Below are 21,837 nucleotides of genomic sequence, written 5' to 3'. Positions count from 1 at the left end.
TTTGAGGAACAATGAAGGGTAAATTTGATTTTTTTTTCCAATTAACACTTAATTAATTGTAAAAAAACTTAAAGGTACTTTAAGACGATATACAACAAAAATCAGTTGGTTTTCACCAGTTTTTTAAACATAATGGTCATTGGGATGTGACTGAACCGGAAAGGTCCCAGACCATGGTTTAACCGGCCCGACCGAACCGGTTTTCTAAACACTACTTTCTCGAAATAAAAAACCAAATGAAAAGTAGAACTGGGTATATCTTATCCTACCCATGTCGACGCTCACGCTCGAAAACAAAATCCATAGCTAGGGCATCCTGCATCTAAATTAATCTCAATCTCTCCCTCTTTTTCGTCCTTCCTATCAAATTTTCATACACAGAGAGGATTTCTGAAACCTAGGACACGAGAACGAGAACATGCAAACTCGTAGATCTCTATAGCTTTGATTTGAACTCAGATCCCTCTTTAGTGACCTCTTAATCCCGAAGCAACTCTCCCCAGGTAAGCTGCTATTTACTACTGATTTCTGTTAATTTCGTTTTGTGACCTGGTTTTGGATCGTCACTGTGCACCATGCGTGCTCAGTTTCAAGTAAGGTAGTGGTTTCTATAGAGTGTAATTTGAGGCTTTGGGCCTCCAAGGTTGACTTTTTGATCGTTCTAGAGATTGAAAACGATGTTCATGTTTATAATATGTAATTACGATATGTTGTCGAAAAGAGAGACCTTTCTTTCATCGTCTTTCAATGAAACTCTATTCTCATTGATTTTGGGTGCTTGGCTAAGTTGTGGTTTGCTAAGGAGGACATTTTTTAGTGGAAATTGTCTATGCAATTATAATGTACAAGATCTTTTCCTCTCTCCAATTTCATGCATTCTGCCTTGGTAAGAAGAAACTGAATGAGATATAAGTGACGCTGACGGTGTTGGGAAAATGTAGTTACACTTTTCTCGAGCATCTGTTAATTGGAATTTATGCTGGGTGCTAGTTTATCTGCACAAAACTCGAAAACCAAGAAATAAATATTTCAAGATTGAGGATTCACCTACTTTTGGGTTTGTTACAGGGTTCCGCAAAAATGACAGAGCCTTCCAAAGTTATTCACATTCGCAATGTGGGGCACGAAATATCTGAAGTATATCCCTCTCCTTTTCCTGCTTAGCACAGAATCTTTACTACTACTCAAGAGTTGCCTTGCACTTTTAAATTTTAATTCTTTCTTTTTTCCTTTTTTTTTAGAATGATCTGCTTCAGTTGGTCCAGCCTTTTGGTGTCGTCACGAAGCTTGTGATGCTACGTGCTAAAAACCAGGTTTTCCTTTTTGTCCTCATTGTTGAGCATTCCTAGTTTGTAAATGTCTTTCCTCAGTCAGCTACTAATTTGGCTGGGCATTGTTTTTTACTTCAGTATTGCATCTGTGGGCATGCGTTTTAGTCTTGGTAGTGAATGCTTTTTTAATTCAAATGACTCAAGGCTAACCCTTCTTTTCCTCTATCTGTGTTCTATAGGCTCTTCTCCAGATGCATGATGTTGCTTCAGCTGTCAATGCACTGCATTACTATACAAATGTTCAGCCAAGCGTTAGGTATTATGCTATTTAAAATCTTCTTTATTTTTTGTTCCTTTAGATCCTTTAAGGGAAGTGCTAAGGAAACTTGAGTGTCACTACTCAAGTGGGCCTTTTTGTCAGTGCCTTTACAAAAGGACAATGTACCAAGGACACTTTGGTCAATAAAAGTGACTGGAGCTTTGTCCATTTCTTTAGGTGTCATTGAAGTGGTTCAAGTGCCCCCACATGAGTTTCATTAGTACTACCTTTTTGCAGCATCAGTTCTGACAATCTTGTTCTGGCATATTTGCCATCGATGCCATTATGTATTTTCTGTTAAGATCTTAAATTTGGGAGCTTGCCATTTTAGGGGGAGGAATGTATACATTCAGTTCTCTTCGCACCAAGAATTGACGACAATGGATCAGAATGCTCAAGGACGAAAAGGCGACCAGGTTGGTTGTTTGACATTTAATGGATGGCAAAGTATGTTTTTTTATTTGCTTTTGTTTATTCTGAAACCGGTGATAGGGGATGAGAAGAAACCCATAAAAGGATTAGTCTTTCTTGAGCTGAACTTTAACATACTTTTAGATGATGTCTTGTTGTGGTTACATCTTTAAAACCAATAGCAGCTTGTTATCTGTTGATATCCCTTAGAGGTTCCTATCAAGGTTCTTTGTTTAGAACACTTAATCAATTGAAAAGTTATCATATATTCTCATGTATTTCTGCCTTTTCATCAAGGGTGCAAATTTAAGATAACCGTGAAAGAGAACTATAATAGTTCATGAAAGATGAGCAACTGTTTTGAAAGACTGACAATATAGCACTAAGTGAAATGAAATTATTTTTTGATAAATAAAATTATCACATTACTAGCAAGTAAACCATCGAATGCATGTGGTTGAATAGAAATTTGATTAGGTTTGGATTGGCAAATTTGGGTTCTGAGTTTTTTGCATCCAAGCAATGTGGGTTTGAGTCTAAGAGCAGCCACTTTGTTCTTAAAATGCCAAAGGTTAGGACCCTATCCAATCTACCCCTTGCAAGATCTCATATAGCTAGGACCAACATTGGATAATGGCTTTTTTTTTTCTTTACTAGAGACTGACCCATGCACTAAGTACGAGGCCAGTATTCTGATTTTTATTTTGATATATTTATAAAAAATTAAATGTTGTTCGACACCAAATTTCTATGTTATAATTTTAGGTGATTATTTTATTTGATTTTTATGTATATATTTCTTACTTAATTTAAGAGACTAAATTAAGTTTTATTTCTAAATAATACCCCACTTTATGGACCCTACATCATTTGAAATGAGTTTTTGTTTTTTTTTTTTTCTTTTAAGTGGAGTAAACTACCACTAACTTTTTTGAGAATGGAGGTAACTACTATTTGAGTGGGTAGACACATCACACGTGTTTGAGGAAGGAAGCTTTTGTTTGAGAGTGGGAATAACCACTTTTGAGATGCTCTTGAGAAAATAAGATGACGCTTGTTTGAGGGAGAATGGAGATGTTCTCTATTATGATATAGATAGATAGATAGATACTGTGAGAGGACTCTTGGCCTCCCTCTTTTCTCTATATAATATAGATATAGATTTGTATATGTGAAGGAAATTATTTATAACTATGTCATGATAGTAAGTGCATATAGGGCACTAGCTTTAGTGCAATTAAATGGGTACCATAACACCACCTTCCAATAATGAGAACGCCAACATGATATCCCTCCTAAAATACTCTTACCAATGGATGCTTCACTTTCCAACTAAATCCTGAAATGACAGATGGACCCACCGAATTCTTTTTTTTTTTTGGCTCAGAAAAAAAAAACTACTATCACTTTTCAACTAATTGAGAAAAACGATGTTGATAAACGACTTTGTGAGGAAGTGTTGGTTGGGAGGTTAGGTGCGGATCTAGGAATGAGAGTGACAGACTGTTACAGTTATCCTGTTGAAGAGATTCACAAGAAATCCCGTGGGGTTAGGAATACACACATTGTTCACATAACCAAGGTTTTCTTTCGGTTGAAACTTGGTTTGGTTGGAGCAGGGCCCACAAAAAACTTCAAAAGGGTATATAAAAGTAGAGGGGAGAAGGTAATAGCTCAAGTTTCTAAAGAGGCAGGAAAGGAGGATTCTTGGGCTCTTAAGAGTCCTGACTCTAAGGTGGAAACCATCCAACACGAAAAAGAAAGTGAATCTGCTATCAGCTCTGAAGTAAGAATTCCTGTTAGAAGTCTTGAAGAGGAGGAGAGTTCTAGAAGAGTTCCTATCAAGAAAATTGTGGAGAGAGAAGTTGAGATTGGTAAAAGTCTTGGCTTGTTCTTTTTTTGGGGGGGGCAAGGAGTTTGCCAAGAACCTTTATTTTTTATCAGAAATGGTAACTTTCATTAGACAGATAAAGAGAATACACTGTCACCACCCAGTTAAGGGTGCTTACCCCAAGAAAAGTACTTTTTGATTACAGAACAGCTCAAAACAAGTTTTCCCTGAAAGTTGTGTCAGCTAGTCCATTCGCTGACCTCCTTGTCCACTTGAATAGTGCCCCAACCTCCCTTGCTAAGCAGTTTATTTCCCTCATGAATTGTCGATGTACTCAAGCCCCCAAGTTATGTGACTGCAACCACCCTATTAATAGTTTAGAGTCCCCTTCTACCTCAATCTGGTGTAAGCCCCATTTTTTATCCAGCCTTAGACCTTGTAGCAAGGCCATAATCTCTGCTCTCAAAGAGTCTCCATCACCTATCGGACCTGAATACAGTGCAACCAGTCTGCCCTCCCTGTCTCTGAAGGCTCCTCCCACCCTAGAGGGACCCGGGTTTCCTAAGGAACTCCCATCGAAATTCAGCTTCACCCATTGATGTGCAGGAGGGATCCATTGCTCCTTTAACACAGACCTCAATGAAGAAGAGTTTGGCACAGTACCATCCTCTAAACAAATCATCAGCTGAGTAATCTTTAAATAAAGGGGATGCTTTAAGCCAATGAATGACCTTGGTAGATATGTAGTCAATGATTTGCTCCTTAGATCTTTCAGAACCCTGGAAGATCCTATTGTTTCTTTCTTCCCAGATTGACCACAAAACAATTGATCTTGTTGCTCTCTACATTGCTCTCCCCTTCTTCTTTGGAGGTCTAAAGAAGTTTGGATCAAAGAGTCTTACTACATCCGAAGGAGGGGTCCACTTGCATCTGAAGAGAGAGGAAAACCAATTCCAAACAAAGGATACAAAATAGAAAAGGACAGGATATAAATAAGTGTGTAATGGTCTCGCCACAAGCCAAGCAGAGGCTACACATGTGGGGTGAAAGGCAGCAAAAGGCCCTTATTTTTGGGGGTACAAGGTTACACCAAACCTCCTTTGTTGGGAAGGTTTGGTGCAAGTGGCGAGACCATTACACACTGTATTCTGTTAATTTCGTTTTGTGACCTGGTTTTGGATCGTCACTGTGCACCATGCGTGCTCAGTTTCAAGTAAGGTAGTGGTTTCTATAGAGTGTAATTTGAGGCATTGGGTCTCCAAGGTTGACTTTTTGATCGTTATAGAGATTGAAAACGATGTTCATGTTTATAATATGTAATTACAATATGTTGTCGAAAAGAGAGACCTTTCTTTCATCGTCTTTCAATGAAACTCTATTCTCATTGATTTTGGGTGCTTGGCTGAGTTGTGGTTTGCTAAGGAGGACATTTTTGAGTGAAAATTGTCTATGCAATTATAATGTACAAGATCTTTTCCTCTACATGTGTAGGAGGAAAAGAAAGGAGGAAAGGAGGGCAAAATGCCATGGATAGCTTTCCCAGGATACCATAGGGTCAAGACCAGCATCCCACCTGTTTTCTGCCACCCCGTGTATACTCACTATCACTTTGTGCCACAAGTTGTCCTGTTCCAGAGGTAGTCTCCATAACCACTTTCCCAACAAGGCTGTATTCCTTAGCTTTATGTTTCCTATACCCAACCCTCCACTATCTCTACTTCTAGAGACCACCTCCCACTTCACCAGGTGATCTTTCTTTGTATCCCCTGGTTCCCATAAGAAATCCCTCATTAGTTTCTCCAATTTAAAAGCCACACTAGTGGGGATCTTGAAGGTAGAAAGGAAGTAAATTGGTAGGTTTGCCAAAGTCGATTTTATTAGGGTAATTCTTCCTCCCAGAGAGATGTAATTTCTCTTCCATCCTGCTAACCTCTTTGAGAATCTTTCCAAAACTGGGTACCAGAAGCTTTCTGACTTTGGATTCCCTCCTAAAGGCAATCCTAGATACTATAACGACCAATCACCAGCTTCACATCCCAACGCTCTAGCAAGGATTCCTACCTCTTCTTCCGATTTATTAACTCCTACCACACAGTTCTTTCCCCAATTAATTTTGAGATTAGAGGCCTTTTCAAACTGGTCTACCAACCTCTTCAAATTGATTAACTCCTCTTGCTCCCCTCCACAAAAAACAATAATATCGTCTGCACTTCAAATTGCCAAGAAGGCCTTTGAGTAGTTCAAGAGAAAGAGGATGGACGAGAGGTTGAAGAAAATGGAAGTTAAAGAAAGAGGTGATATGTGGGACGAAGAAGATGACAGGCAGGATGAAAGTTTCGGGGAAGAAGTTTAGGAAAGTTGGGCGTTTGGGTTCTGTTTATGGTCAATTGAGTTGGAGTCAGGTAAGGTGGTCAATTTGGAGTTTATCTCTTTGTTCATGTAATTCAGTGTAGGTGGGTTAAGTTCTTTTAATGTCTGTCTTTTCTCTCGGGCGATTTCTTGTCCCCTTTTACCCTTCAAAAAAATTGTTCTATTTCTATCTAACATGCACAACTTGACACATTAGTTGCATGTATTCATGTAATGTGGAAACAAACCGGCCTATTTGTTTTCCTCTTCTTAATGGTAACTACAAGAGAATGATAAAGATTTTTTTTTTTCCAAAATATCAAGCGACTCAATTTAAGTGGTCTGTCTCTTTTTAATTATTTGTTTATCTTTCTTTCTCCCACCCTTCCTGTCTTTTTACTCTTTGCCTTTTTATTTCTATTTATTCTTTTGAGGTTGATTACATTTTATGGAAGTTGAATGAATCAGATGATTAGTTGTTCCCTTAGACATTAGGAAAGAATAGAAAGCAGGTGTATGGGGGAGAAAAATTTTAGATCATAGTCTTTAGTTTTAGAATACATATGTCATATCTTTTCCCTTTATCTTAGTCACTTAAATTTAGAGTGGGCTTCTAGATAGGGCCATAACCCAATGATTGTCCAAGCAATCCAGGGTCTTGTGGGCGATAGACTAGATATGAACCTAACCTTCAGCACTTTTTTTTTTTTTGGGACAAAGTGGCATTTTCAGACTTGAACCTGCATTCTTATGTTTATCAGTTTGGGATTTTGTCTATTACTTATACCATAAATTCTTTTTGAGCTCAAGTCAACAAGATTTGATAAGCTGATAAGCAAATAGCCATAGCAGAGGGTATTTTAGGAAGGAAATTTTGTCTGTGTTTATTGTTGGAAGGCGGTGATACCGAGGCTGTTACATGCTCCTTAAAAGCAAGTGAAATATTCATATTTCCTGTCAAAAGAAAGTGAAATGTGCATATACATGTTAATGAGGGTGGTTGGAGGGATGATTGTTTGATTTCATACTGTTCTGTGGGCACTCAATCTGGTATCAGTATTCTACACTATATATTGTTATATCATATTATGTTTTATTTATTTGATTTTATCATATAATTTATTATTATATCATTTTCCAGTTCTTTTTTATTGAAGATAAATAAAGAAAAAAAGTTTATTACTGAAAAGAAGAATATAACTTAAACAGGTGACAAGGAGTCACCCCACCAAGCAAATACAAGAAGCAATTAAAGGTTTCACTGATCCAAAAAACTTCAGAATACATAAGCCAGAAAAACAATAACTCTTGATTAGTCATTCAGAGTGCGCCAGAAGTCAGCTCCAATGCCTTCTTTCTTTAGGCCTTCAAAATCTAAAGAACCAACACCCAGCGAAGGGAATACAGAAGCCACCCCAACTTCTTGTTTCTCCTAAAAAATCCTCTTGTTTCTCTCCTTCAAAAATCCTCTTGTAAAAATTGTAGCCTATATCCAACATACAGTGAAGGGAATACAGCTCCAGATAATTTTTTTCCATATAACTTCCATGAACCCTTGGTCATCAGCAAAAGATTCCAGCAGTGTCCAATTGTGACCAGACATCCACCTTGAAGAGCTTGAAGTTGGACCAGATTCCTTTCATTAAATTGCATTGGACCAGCAGGTGCAGAATATTATCCTCTTCAGCAAAACACAAAACACATCTGTTTGGAAACTGATAGCCTCTTTTCTTCAATATATCCTGTGTCAGAATGCAACCCCTTGAAATCAACCAAGAAAAAGCTTATACTCTTGGGGGGACTGGTTTCCCCCAAACACCTCTAATTGGTTCAGTCTCCACTTGATTCATTATCAAAACCATTATTACATAAATTTGACTGTGAACCTCCCATGTTTACATTCTTTCCACCATTTGACATTTGAAGCCAAGGGGTCAATCTCCACTGCCTGAAGCCTTGCCAGCAACTCCACACACTCCTCTAACTCCCAATCAAACAAAGGTATTCTAAATTTCAGGCACCAAACCACAAAACCATTACTAGTTGTTTCATAGCAATCAGAAATAGGAAGGAAATTGAACATCATGATCCCCTTCCACAAACTTACCCCATAAGATGACCTCACTTCCCTTGCATCCCACCCACACCACCCCATACTTACATGCCCCTTCTATCCTCCAAAGGGCTTCCCCTCCTTCACAAACCTCCAAACCCACTTCCTCAATAAAGCTTTATTAAAGAAAGATAATGACAACAGTTGTAGTTTGCTCTCAAGAATGAGAAAAGAGTTCCTAGTTCATTGTTAAAAAAGGATTGTGGTTCAATTCGAAATGACTTGTCTAAACATGTCAATGGAAATAAAAGGATTTGTAATTTCCAGAAGAACTCAACTGCAAATGGAGAGTGGTATTAAGATTGAATTGAATACATGCTTATTTTTATGCAACTGTACTTGCACATTGTTGACTCTTTTTTCTTGAGATTTTTTCATGTCAGATCTTGTTTCTATGTCTTATAGGAACAGTGATATGCCTATGAAAGCATGACTATTACACTTGCATGAAGTGAGTTATGAGTAAAATATACTCTTTGTCCTTTCTAGTGATTAATCTTAGGATCCTAAGCTGAAACCTTGAAGGTTTTTAATCAACAATGATCATGGTTATGATTCTGTTTAAATGTCAATGCTAGGGGTGGATTCCTTGCTTCGAGGTGTTCATGCAGGGTTAATTTATTTTAGATAAACTCATAAAAATTCATTTTAGATAAGTTCAATACTCTGTTGTAATACCTATAAAAATTCCTCTGTTGTGATAACAAAAAATTCCAACAGAGCACAGGGCCTATCTTTTCTTTGTAAACATGTTTGCAGTTTGTGTTATGTCAATAGAGATGAGTTGTCAACTCCTGAATGCTTGTTTTGCATTATCTATATATGTATATGTAGCAGAAACCTTCTCTTTTGATTCGTTAACAAATGTTTTACTGAAAATGTCTGAGGTATGAGATGAGTTCATGCAGCCTAGTTTTCTTACCAGAGGAGAAGACAAGAACAGACCAGAACCTGGTCATTATAAAAATTGAAAACAGTGACTTTCTAGCCATTTGTTTATATTGAGAATAACTAACTCTTCATGCTTCATTATACAAACAGTGATGACCGAACTATACATTTAGCAAAGAGAATGATGGAAACTATTTATGATTTTTTTTTCTTTATTCCTTTCCTCTCTTGCTTTTCCTTTTACTTTTTCTTTCTATCTGAACTTCAAATTCTTGTTTTTTTTTTGTTTATTTATTAACATATAATATCATGTAATCTCATTTTTTTTCATTATTCTTTCTCCTTTCCTCTGTATATTCTTCTCTATTCATTCTCTCTGTCTCTCTCCTGTCTCTATGTTGGTCTGCTGTCGGGCACTCTCAGGATACACAGCCCAATCGAATTCTCTTAGTTACAATCCATCACCTGCTCTATCCTATAACAGTGGAAGTGCTGCATCAAGTTTTTTCTCCTCATGGATTTGTGGAGAAGATCGTCACATTTCAGAAGTCAGCTGGTTAGCTTCTTCAAGTCTTCTCTTTCTCTCTCTTAAATTTCAACTCATTTGACTTGGGAAGATTGGCTGGATGGGTTTTTCATTAGTGTTAATTTTGAAGGTCCTTAAATGGTTCTTCCTCTCTTTGCATAGTGTGTGTGATAGTTTTAATTAAAAAATTGTTGTGATGTAAAGGTGGCCTTTCCTTTTGTCTTGAACTGTATTGGAAAATTTCCTTGTTGCTACCCTTCTAATTATTCTAGATCACATTCACAAAAAAGAAGAAGTGAAAGAATTTGTTAATTTTCTTTTCTTTTCTTTATTTGTGTGAAATTCATAGGTTTTCAAGCACTTATTCAGTATCAATCACGCCAGAGTGCTGTTTCAGCAAGAACTGCTCTTCAAGTATGTAAATAGTTTACCATTCAAAAGTTAAAATTGTTACAAGAAGACTAGAGGAGCTCTAATTCCTGATCATTTCTTTTCAGGGTCGTAATATTTATGATGGTTGCTGTCAACTAGATATTCAGTTCTCAAAGTAGGTCTTTAAGACTTGAGCAGTACATAATTTATTGGTGTGTTTTTTTGGGGTGGGTGGGTTGTTTTAGCTGCCAGGAATGAACTCATGTTAATTGCTGCTTTTTTGCAATCCAGCCTTAGTGAGCTACAAGTGAACTACAATAATGAGCGGTCAAGGTGTGTCCACAGTGTCATGTAGAATTAAAGTGTGCTGCTTTGAAAATCACCTTTTTTTTTGTTTTTATATGAATATGCTGTTAAGTTGGATTCTTTTTTATATATATGTGCACAGGGATTTCACAAACCCATCTCTGCCTTCAGAACAGAAGGGAAGATCCTCACAAGTATGTTGTCTAGCTTATATATATTCTGTAGTTTGCCTTTGGTCTGCATTTAATAATCTTCTTTTTTCTACTTGTGCAGCAGTCTGGGTATGGTGATGCAGGGGGCATGTATTCACTTCAACCTGGAGCCAGGGCAGGTACTAATTGTTTTTCTTTACTTCTTGAGGGTCGCATTGTTAATTTTCTGATTATTTACTAATGCTTATATCATTTTTTTCAGTTGCATTCCCTCAGGTGAGTGGTCCTTGGATTATGTTTTTGGACGTGTCAAGGTGGACTTGTTTTGAACTGTGGGTTTACTACCTGGTTGTCTGTTTTAGAAGTGCTTTTGATGTTTGTACAAATGACTCTTGCTCATTGTTTTATGTATGATTTACATGTCATACATACGATGTGGATTGGGGTCCACCAAGCCATGGATTTCTGCTGAGCGAAAAGTTGGTCTTGTTATTCACTTTGGTATACCATATCTCCTGGAGTTTCCATTGGAAAATTAAAATAAAAAAGAAAAAGAAAAGAAAGAGGCAATCTGTGAATTCAGTTAAGATAGCTCAAATGGGTTGAGAATTGCTTGGACTTTATGTGTGGGAAATAATTGGATGGTGGGTCTTGATTTTTGTCACATGCTCCAAGTATGCCCACAGGGAGTGAGTGGGGGCAGTGTGGGACCTCTGATTTATGTACTTTCTATAATTACTGGCATGTTAAGTATGCTTTAGGTGGAAAGATCATCCCACATGTGTGAACCATTTTTCCCTTTTGTTTCATTCTAGATGGGGAATGCGGCAGCAATAGCAGCTGCATTTGGAGGAGGATTGCCTCCTGGGATTAGTGGTACTAATGACAGGTGCACCATCCTGGTCTCTAATCTAAATTCTGATGTAAGCCGTCTTTATTCTTGTTTTTATCGCAATTATTTATATCAATGCTGTTCCATTTAGTTCATGTTTGTTAACTTTTACTTCATCTCAGAAAATTGATGAGGATAAGCTCTTCAATCTGTTCTCCATCTATGGGAACATTGTGAGGATCAAACTTCTTCGTAATAAACCAGATCATGCACTTGTTCAGATGGGAGATGGTTTCCAAGCTGAATTGGCAGTTCACTTTCTGAAGGTCTGTCATGCTGCTATTATTTTATTTCTGGTATGAGCTCAGTAATGTTGTTATTCCATCGTGTAATTGCATGCACCAAGTTGCCAATACTTGTATAGTTGTCATTTGCATTTTTGGACACCTAATTATTGGGCACCTTTGGTAATTCTTTTAGGAGATACTTTGTTGCTTTGTGTTGGTTTGAGACAGTTTATGTCTGAGAAATGGTTTGATCAACCATGCCTCCAATGTCTGCATCATGGATGAGCGGTTTTGTTTTGGTTCAGCTTTGTTTTGTTAGATTTGGCTATTTTGTACTTTATTATTGCCTTCATATTTCTAATGATTTTTCCAGTTATTGATTAAAACTAAAAATAGAAAGCATTGAACTATTTTCTTGGATATAGGGAGCAATGTTGTTTGGAAAGCGATTAGAGGTGAACTTCTCTAAGCATCTAAACATTACAGCAGCCCCAGACACACGGGAGTACTTGAATTCAAATCTTAATCGCTTCAACCGCAATGCTGCAAAGAACTACCGGTACTGTTGCTCTCCAACCAAGATGATTCACCTGTCCACCCTACCCCAGGACATCACAGAGGAAGAAATCATTGCCCACCTGGAAGAGCATGGAAACATTGTCAACACCAAGCTCTTTGAGGTGAATGGGAAAAAGCAGGCTCTGGTCCTGTTTGAAACAGAAGAGCAGGCCACGGAAGCTCTTGTGTGCAAGCATGCCAGTACCATTGACAGATCAGTTATCCGGATCTCCTTCTCTCAATTGCAGACCATCTAAAGAGAGCCCAAGATACCTTGGGAAGATGGAAGTGGTCCTATGTATGGAGAAGATAAGTGGGCAGCAGATCTTCTCTTTAGTATTCTGTGTGTGTGTGTGTGTACTGGTGGGATTTCTTTTATGTTTTTCTTTGTCTCCACTCTTGGTTGGTTTTTAGATTTCTCTTTGTATCGCACCTGTTGCCATGGGGCAGTGGAAAATAGGCCATGAAGTGAATCGCTTTTCTGGCTTTCCCTTTCTTTCTTCACTTGTAGTATATACCCTGCATACCATATCACCATACAAATTTGTCATTTTGCTGATCTAAATTAATTTTGGTCTATAGAGTTACATGCTCGAACATCTGTTTGAATCCCTGTAGTACTTACGTATTTCTCGTTCAAACGACCATTTTAGTAAGGCTGCGTTTGGGAATGCCTTTTTTATGGCGAAATGGGCTTCTTAAAAAGCCACTTTTTGAAACGTTTTTTTAAGTGTTTGGCTGGTTGCCAATTTTTTTTGTTCAAAATAGCTTCATGCAAACATGAAAAAGCTAAATGGAGGTTTTTTTTTAACCTGTGCTTCACTGGCTTTCGGCTTTCTTAAAGTAAAAAGCACAAAAAGGCTATTGAAAAAGCACTACCCAATGATAATTTTCAACTGTAATAAGAGATTAACAGTCGTGCCTATTGGCTAGGCCGATATACTCGGGTAAGCAGCAGCCCATGCGAATGCGAGGAGTCAAGAACTCCAAACCCCAAGCTCAATCATCTCTTTCTCTTATCAGATAGTTGAGACTTGAGACTAGAGAGGGCTCTCTTGCAAATGACACTTCTGTTTACGCAACTTCTCTACCTCTCTGACTCCGATGTATTGGATTCTTGATATGAGCTTTTGTTGGAGTGCAGCCCGAGTTATTCATGATACAGACAGTTATCAACGGTTGATCTCTATGATACAGAATTCGTAATTGAGACCATGGTTTTTCATTCTTGATCAGTTCTTCTCTCCCAAATCCCAATGGGCTTACGAAGATCTATGAAAGCAAGGTGCATCAACCAACCACAGAAAACATCTTTAATGTTATTAAAATAAATTAGAAGAAGTACACCTTATAAAAAACACGAATCAATCAAAATAAGTAGACCATATAACATTTTTAATATAATTGATTGAATGTATCGCAAATATTCACTATACTACTATAAGTAGACTTCACCATCATTATCATCCACGCCTTATGCCAAGTGCTGTATCATCAATCTATCTGTTCTATTTAAAACCATATCACCTCTTAAACGTTTTAAGTTATTTCTACCGATGTCCCTTTTGTCCACCCTTAGCTCTTCTAACGGTCTAACCCCTTGCACTTCTAGCAAGTAGCAAGTAGCAAATCACTTCTTCTAACGAGAGTTGTTGCTGGTTTTTTACCCACATGACAAATTGGACTAATCGGGTCGGTTTTACCCACCCGTTACTTCTCCGTTCCATTCAACGTCACCAGTAACGTGATACTTAACTTGCCACACTAATCTAGGCCGTTGACACCTTAAAATCTTATCCTTCGTTCTTGTCCATGCATAAGCCCGGCATTTGCTTCCAGGTGCTTGAACCGAATTTACACGTTCATGGACGCAAATCACATTCGATTTACCTCTGCAATTACGTTCAGAGAATCCCTTCTGAAGATACCCCAGAAATACTCTGCTCTCTCTTTCAGCTTTCACTCTGATAAGAAGAAGAATTTCAGAAACCAGAGCTTGAATTCTCAAACTCGGAGGTTCTGCAAGCTGGGCAGTGCCAGCACGGAGAACTTCGACGAGGCAGCTTTCGAGGCCGAGAGGCTCAGACTCGACTCAAAGGCTCGAGAATCAATGGCGGAAAAGGCCGAGAGGGAAAGGGAAATCAGCAACGACTCGGAGGACGACCCGAAATCCTGGAAATGGACAATTCGTAAGAGAATTTGGGATATGATGGAGGCAGAGAACATCGCCCAGAACCCTCGTCCTGTACATCATCGAATTCCCAATTTCGTTGGGGCTGCTGCCGCTGCAAAAAACGTGAGTTGTCTTACGGTTGCATTCTCTAAGTCCATAGTGCAGTAGTGCTTGTTCTTTCTTTCTTTCCTTTTCCTCCTGTTCATTTATTTGGGTAAGTGGACATTTGGATCATCTTTCAAGTTTCCCTGATACTGGAAAACTATCCTTATTGTGACTCGGTCGAGTTTGAGTTAACTCGGTAATTTTACTAAACATAATTGGCCATGGTATAGTTGGCAGGTATCGTATCCATTCTGACTGGTTTTCTTGCTGTTGTGTGTATTATGAAAGTTAGGTGGACTAGAAGTGTTTCGAGTGGCAAATTGTGTGAAGGTTAATCCAGATTCGCCGCAGAAGCAGGTCCGGTTTTTAACACTATCAGGTTAGTGGGAATATACCTGTGGCTGTGATTCACCAATTCCTGTAGTAAGCTTTCTTCTTAATTCCTTGTATCTGCTGATTTAGTGATTGATTCCGTTTTGCTTGAACGTTGGAGACAAAGTTTGATTACAGATCATATTCGCTTTGCTAGATTAAACTCCACTCTGAACTTGTTCATTTAGAGTTGTTTTCCCTATTAGCTTTTGTCTGTTGAATTTGCTAATAGCCTGCTTGGATGCCACTTAAAATGAAATTATTTCATTGTGGTTTCTTTTCTCTTTCGATAAAACAAATCACCATCTAAAATTGGCAATTTCCCATTGTTGATGAAAGATTTGAATGGGTTCACTCTGGGTTTTCAAGAAATGAGCTCATTTGTAGTTTTGCTAGTTTTCATTTCAACGGCAAGTGGATAAGAATTTTTCATGCTGAAATATTTGAGTTGCATTTTCACTTCTTTTACAATGAAAAGTTTTCATTGTTATTTACATTCTTGATGGGGGTGGAAAACAAAGTTTTCACTGTAAAAGAGGCAGAAATAATAGCTGAAATATTTCACTGAAAAATTTTCCATCTATTTCATGGAGAAAATTGCAGCCCATGGAATGGATTATGGAAATGAAAGTATATTATATGATCACAATGTGATGCAAAATGATAATGAAGTGATTCCACCTTCACGTGGCAACTGAACGGGCTTTAAGGAAATATATATTTGGCGGTTTTGGTTTTAAATAAAAAAATATTGTACATTGAATCGGTGGAATGATCCCTCCTCTTTTTCACATATATCATGCTTCTTCTTGCAACCATTGATGAATAATCTCTTTCATGAGTTCCTCAACTTCGTGTAATATTATTTTGATGTAACATCTATGACTTTTTCTATCTGATTGTAGGAGGAAAGAAGTTGTTGACCCCTCAACCCCGTCTGAGGACCGGATTTTTCTCGGTGCTGGAAGCACAAAAGTTATCTCCTAATACTATCAATGAAGCCTGTACCTCTGTTGGGGTTGCTAAGTATGGAAAGCCAATTGGTCTAGATGAGAAAATCAAGGTGGATCTTATAGTTATCGGTTCAGTGGCTGTGGACCCAAGGACTGGTGCACGCCTTGGCAAGGGTGAGGTAATTATGCACATCCTCCAGGTTCCTAGTAATAGCAGCCATGCTATTTCTTTCTCTTCTTGTAAGATACAAACCCCTTGGCAAACATATGACAGTATGAGTAGAAAGGGGTAATTAAGAGAACTAACATCCTTATTGTTTAATTATAATATCATTGTTGTGCTACTAGGAACCTAGTATTCCTTTTTTTTATAATAGAGGTTTTGGTATTGCTTTTGTGCCTATATAAATATGATAATTTGAATAAGAGGCATTGCAAAGTACAGAAGCATGCTTTTCATGGTTGAAGGAGTGCAATGTTGTATTAATATCCTAGACTAAACTCTCCCATATTACAAGAAATTATTATCAGTACTCTCCTATGATCTTAAGATATTCAATTTTCTTCCATGAAGCCCCAGGTCCCTCTTTCTTTTATGTCTACAATAATTGCCTTAGGATGACTTTACATTTGTGACCATCAAAGAATAAACCTGATTTTCCACGAGTCAGTAGAATCTGCTTTTGTGTTGTAGGGTTTTGCTGAACTTGAGTATGGAATGTTGCGATATATGGGAGCCATTGATGACAATACCCCAGTAGTCACTTCTGGTAATTGGAGTCTCTCTTACTTCCCTCTATATATTTATTTTATGATTTACATTTTCGCTACCTCAAAAGTGAGCTCCGATCTACCCACAAACTGTTCCTACAACCATACTCACTACAGGCACACATTGGGAATTTTTCCCTTGCATTCATGGGGAGATGTTCCTAATACACAGTGGTAATGTCTTGTGGGTATGGATGGATGTGGGAACAATTTGTGGGTGGGATCAAAAGCAGGATCCAGCAGGTTGAACATTTTTTTTTCTTTTATCAGGGTTGGAATCCTGTTGGTAGGTGGTGCATATCAGGCAGCTTTTTTTGAGGGTTGATGTTTCTCCTCAATACATACGAGGGGCTCAGCAGTAACCTTACTTATCTGAAACATTACATTTGCATCACGAGATATATATTTTTAAGTTCACCTATTTCAAGAAAGTGGTAGAATTTTGACAGAATGTTCTGTTTTGTACCTCATCTCACTAATTCTTTGCATCACAAGTTGCACCCGGTGGACTGAATACAAGAAGTTGAACAGGGTTGCATGATAACAAAAGGTTGATGAGAAAAAGAGGGCTGATCATGGGAAAAGTGGCTTCTCAACATTGTTATACAATATTATAGGAAGAACAAAATGTTAGTAACCATTTTGAGCATCAATAAAAATCACTTGATTGGATTTCAGGTCTTTCTGACCTTTTTGTTTGGTGTCCTCTGAGGAGTTTCATACATGTTCATCAGACCCTAGAATCTGTTCTATTGGAAAGAAAAGGTCTATGGATTATGCGGTTACCATTGTCCAATCATGTCCAGTTTTGGTATTGGATGCACCTTCTGTGTGGAACCTCTTAAAACTTTGTTTCCCTGTTCCTCTTACTACTGCATCTACAAGGCTGTACATGGCTGTCCCACCCATGATTTGTACATTTTATTTTAGTTCAGAACTACCCATTTGAGTATGCTGTACAGTTCAAATATTTGATCAGTCTTTGATAGTCCATGTTACTGTATGTGTCAATCTGATTGTTTAAAACTGATGCAGTGCATGATAGGCAACTGGTAGATGATATTCCCGTTGAGAAGCTGTTAATACATGATGTTCCTGTTGACATTATATGCACTCCTACGCAGGTGATCTTCACCAACACATCAATACCAAAGCCTCAAGGTGCACTTTTCTCTAATTCATCACAATACTCTTTGGATCATATTGGAAGCTATAACCTCATTCTTTGAGTTAACTGTAGGAATTTATTGGGACAAACTATCTCCAGAAAAGCTTGGTCAAATCCGAATTCTCAGGGAGCTCAAGAGTAGGGTTGAGCGAGAAACTGGCCAGAAACTTCCTTCCGGGCCCTCAGAAAAGTTACCTCCCACTTCTCAAAGGAGGCGACGCTAAGAAGAACTGCGTAACCATTCAAGTCTTCAAAATAATTTGTTTCGTTTTTCTTTTCTTTTTTTTTTCACCTTCCAGTGGGGTGTGGGGTGGGGTGGGGATATAATCAACTGTATGCGTGGGGTTTTTTCATCTGTAAGTTAGCTCCTATCATGTTCATGCTCTATGCCTTGTTATAGCTTTTCCCCTTCCATTTTTTGTTGGAATATGACCAGAGGGGTTTTATTGGGAGGCAGCCTGTAATTAGTATTTGGATTATGCAGGAAGAGAGAAACAACTACAAAACATGATCTTCTAATGCTCCTGATTTGTTCATTAAGAAGACCCATCTCTTGTCTGCTCACTTTTTTACTTTTCATGCTTATTATCACCCAGAATTCCCTAGAGTACGAGATACTTCATTTCATACACTATCTCAAGGAAATTATCCGAAAAAAATAAATAAAAGCAAAGACTTCATACGTTATAAAGGACAAAAGCTCAGCCTTGACCAAGGTTCAGACTTCAGAGTATTGATAAATTGCGTATCGGTAGTTTTCAACAAGCCATACTCAAGGTTTTTAAAACCGGACTGTACAGGGAACCGTTATGGGGACCGGTTCCCGGGTTCAATGGTTTGACCATTCGGTCTGAATGGATGGCCCGTTTTGACAAAATAATAATAAATGGCCAAAAATCATTGTCTAGGTCAATGGTTTGACCGCCTAGGTTTACAGTTTGCTGATTAAATCAATAGTTTTTGGCCAAAAAAAGCAGTTTTGGGGTGAAACGGAATTGGTTACCTGAATGATTCCTGGTTGTTCTAATCTGACTGCCCAGTCTGGTCTGGTTTTGAAAACATTGACCATATCTTTCTTTTGCTTTATATCTTTTACTTTTTGGTAGATTACTGAAACATCTCCTAAAGTTTTTGACAGTTGCTTAAACCTCCTCTAAAGTTTGGTAATTGTAATCACCTCCCCTGAACTTTTTGACTAGACTTGTTCATGGGCCGGGACAGGCTTTCACTCTTCATTAATGAAATTTTTTCTGCCCGAGCCTGGCCCTCATAAAAAGCCTAAAGCCCGAAGCCCAACCTAGAATACAGAGAGAGAGAGGGCGGACCTGGTCGGGCTTGCTGCCGCCACTGAACAGAGAGAAGGTGCACATTGAGATGTTAGCCTAAGTTCACCAGAGAAGAAAACGATTGAGAGGGAACAAAGAACTGAGAATGAAAAGTGAGAACTGCTGGTCCATTTGTTGGAGAATTTGAGAAGACATGCTGGGCTGCTAATCCGTTGCTAGGGTTTTGGGAGAATGAGAAATGGAAAATGATGACTGCTGACTGCTGAGAATGAGAACTGAGAATTGGAAAACAATGAACAGAGAAGAAAGGGGAAAGTCAGGCTCAGGTAGGTCTTTGAGAGTTTAGAAATTAGAAAGTAGGGTTGTTTCATAAGAATGCCCAACCCGACCAACCCATGAAGAGGTCTATTTATAGCAGTTATAAGTAGACCCCTCCCTTAAGAGAATTTAAACTTGTAACTTTGAGTGATTAATAGTTTAACATCGCTAGAGAAAGGGCTTGAACCTTTGACCTTGTGGTTAACAGCCACACGCTCTAACCAACTGAGCTACTCCAGCTTATTAATTTAATAATTATCATTAAATTTATTTCAACGGTATTTAAAAATGTAAAATGCATTTTTTTTTAACTCACCACTCCTGTACTCTCAGCATTGATACCATTTATAACTCAATATGCGAAAGCTTGAAGAAAGAGAAACGTGCTGAAATAAGTCTCCAAAATAAGAGTTCAGATTGTGCCCTATAGAGCACGTCCCACATTCACATCTCAGCGTGCACGTAGAACATCTTCCCATACATGTCATGAGAAGATATTCCCCATACACGGTTGGAAATTTGGGATGTGCTCTAGGACACACATGCAAGGTTCAAAGTGGGTATTTGGCATCTGATGTAACCATTTTCGGTCACGTATCATTTTTTCGTGATGTGTCAATTTTTTGCCTAAGTACCTCGTTATCTTGTCTGCTTCCGTGTGGTCGGTGACTCAGAGGCTGAAGTGGAGCTCCCTGGTGGCGAACTGCCTGGTGGTGAGCTACTTGGTGATGAACTGCTTGGTGGTGAGCTATTTGGTGGCAAACTGCCTGGTGGTGAGTTACCTTGATGAGCTACTGGGTGGTGAGCTGCCTTGATGAGTTGCTTGGTGCGCTGCCTTGGTGGCGAGCTCCCTAGTGTAGTGCAACCCGACTGCTCTCTGCATGAAATGATCTGCTCCTCTTTGTAAACGGCGGCAATTGACGTAACCTGCAAGAACTGAATCAGAGAACCCAGGGGTGTCTACCCGGCGAGGTCACTCCGATGGCTAAGTTAGCACTCTGATGGTAGAGAGCTTGAAGATGATATTAGAGAATGAGAGAGCTAGAGAGCAGGGGTTACCATCATTTTTCCTCCTTTTCCCCTCTGGGGGGTGAGGTCTTTATATACTGGAGTTCTCGTGGGTTAGTGTAACAGTCACTGGATCCCTACTATGATGGGACCTGTTGCATGTTAGGTGGGTGAAAAGCCTTCAAACGGTAAGACTCGTCACATCCCGTCGAAATCGGGGTACAGTGGTGAGCTCCTCGGGGTTGTCAGGCTGGCGCTTGTGTCAGGCGGCCAGGTCGGCGCCTGGGCCGGGTTGTCAGGTCGACGCCTGTGTCAGGCGGCGGGTCGATGTCTGGGCTAGGTTGGCGCCTGTCAGGCCACCAGGTCGGTGCCTAGGCCAGGCTACCAGCTCGCGCCTGTGCCAGGCCGTGCCTATGCCAGGCTAAGGGTGAGCTACCTATGGCGAGCTGTCTAGTTGTCAAGAGGCTACACAGTTGGCATGAGGTGCGAGGTGTCACAGTTTCACTGGAGGTCCAAATCCGCCCTCATCAGCATCGATGCCTTTGTTGAGAAAATGACACACATCAAAGAAAGCAATGCTTCAAACAATGCCCTTTTGTTTGGTACCATTTTTTCTAGAAAAAATATTGCTCTAAACCATGCCTTAAAAATCGGGAAAGTATAATCTTGAGCAACACCAAATTCAATATTTTCTGATAAAAGGACATTACTGTCAGTGGTGCAATGATGTGGCATCATCCTAGTCGTTGGATAATATAGAACAATTGTTGAAAACGTTGCTGCTAGTACTAGTACCAAACAAAACCAATGCTATTTTTTTCAGAAAATGCCTATGTGGCAGCACCGGTTCCAAACAAAAAAAAACTTACAACTCCACATGACCAACACCATTTTTATGAAAAAACGGTGTTTCGAGGTTTAACCCAGTTCAAGGGGGTAGAAGGACCTTATACCGACCCCTCTAAATCAGTTTCACAAATACAAAAAAAGAAGAGCGAGGGCCGATACGTCCCCACCGGCATATCAGGCTGTATCAATATTTTGAACTTTGCACCCATGCAAATTCATGAAATTAATCAAATCAATGCAGCTTTGCAGAATTGCACCAAAACAAGCAGGATGTCAATTGGCTTATTGGCAATTAAAGTCTTTGGCTGGTTGTGGGAGAGGCTAGGGATGAATCACACCTGCACCAGGGTTTATGGGTTTGGAGATGGGTTACCCCATGAAGAAGGAAAAAATATAAAAAAGAAAATAAAATTAACAATTTCACTCATGCAAAAGGCTCCTAACCCTTTTAAAGGAAAGTGAACCTTGTGTTCAAATTTATGTACAAAACCTTGTATTTTATATTATATTATTTTGTATATATTTGTAGTGTAAAAATTTATATTCATAATCTTAGGCTCAATTGGAGGAACACAAATACAAATATATAAAGTGCAAAATCTTATATTTTATATGT

At 38.8% G+C, this 21,837-nt stretch overlaps 2 protein-coding genes and 1 non-coding gene across 6 annotated transcripts; 2 read left to right on the top strand and 1 right to left on the bottom strand.

The window, feature by feature from the left end:
• The first annotated feature begins 250 nt into the window (after positions 1–250).
• Positions 251–12,714, top strand: LOC104599937 (polypyrimidine tract-binding protein homolog 3-like). Of its 4 annotated transcripts, none has more exons than XM_010262692.3 (15): positions 251–503; positions 1,069–1,137; positions 1,242–1,313; positions 1,511–1,587; positions 1,922–2,006; positions 9,609–9,741; positions 10,061–10,125; positions 10,209–10,258; positions 10,375–10,416; positions 10,532–10,583; positions 10,666–10,720; positions 10,804–10,817; positions 11,357–11,464; positions 11,556–11,699; positions 12,086–12,714. In XM_010262692.3, the coding sequence occupies exons 2-15, from the start codon at positions 1,081–1,083 to the stop codon at positions 12,473–12,475; spliced, it is 1,344 nt and encodes a 447-aa protein (XP_010260994.1). In that variant the 5' UTR covers positions 251–503; positions 1,069–1,080; the 3' UTR covers positions 12,476–12,714. The 4 variants fall into 4 exon arrangements, with proteins under 4 accessions (XP_010260994.1, XP_088744518.1, XP_010260993.1 ...); XM_088888392.1 differs by having other exon boundaries at positions 11,556–11,729; XM_010262691.3 differs by having other exon boundaries at positions 10,663–10,720.
• Positions 12,715–13,997: 1,283 nt separating this feature from the next.
• On the top strand, positions 13,998–18,324 carry COG0212 (NagB/RpiA/CoA transferase-like superfamily protein). The gene is made up of 6 exons (XM_010262693.3): positions 13,998–14,514; positions 14,785–14,875; positions 15,774–16,000; positions 16,516–16,591; positions 17,628–17,753; positions 17,833–18,324. Exons 1-6 carry the CDS (start codon positions 14,083–14,085, stop codon positions 17,982–17,984), a joined length of 1,104 nt encoding a protein of 367 aa, XP_010260995.1. The 5' UTR covers positions 13,998–14,082; the 3' UTR covers positions 17,985–18,324.
• Positions 18,325–19,530: 1,206 nt separating this feature from the next.
• Positions 19,531–19,604, bottom strand: TRNAN-GUU (transfer RNA asparagine (anticodon GUU)). The gene has a single exon. It is a non-coding gene; the product is annotated as a tRNA-Asn (tRNA).
• Between the last annotated feature and the right edge of the window lie 2,233 nt (positions 19,605–21,837).

Source organism: Nelumbo nucifera, chromosome 5 (genome assembly GCF_055504915.1).
Source record: "Nelumbo nucifera cultivar China Antique chromosome 5, China Antique-T2T, whole genome shotgun sequence".
NCBI lineage: Eukaryota > Viridiplantae > Streptophyta > Magnoliopsida > Proteales > Nelumbonaceae > Nelumbo > Nelumbo nucifera.
This window is presented reverse-complemented; position numbering and strand designations above follow the sequence as displayed.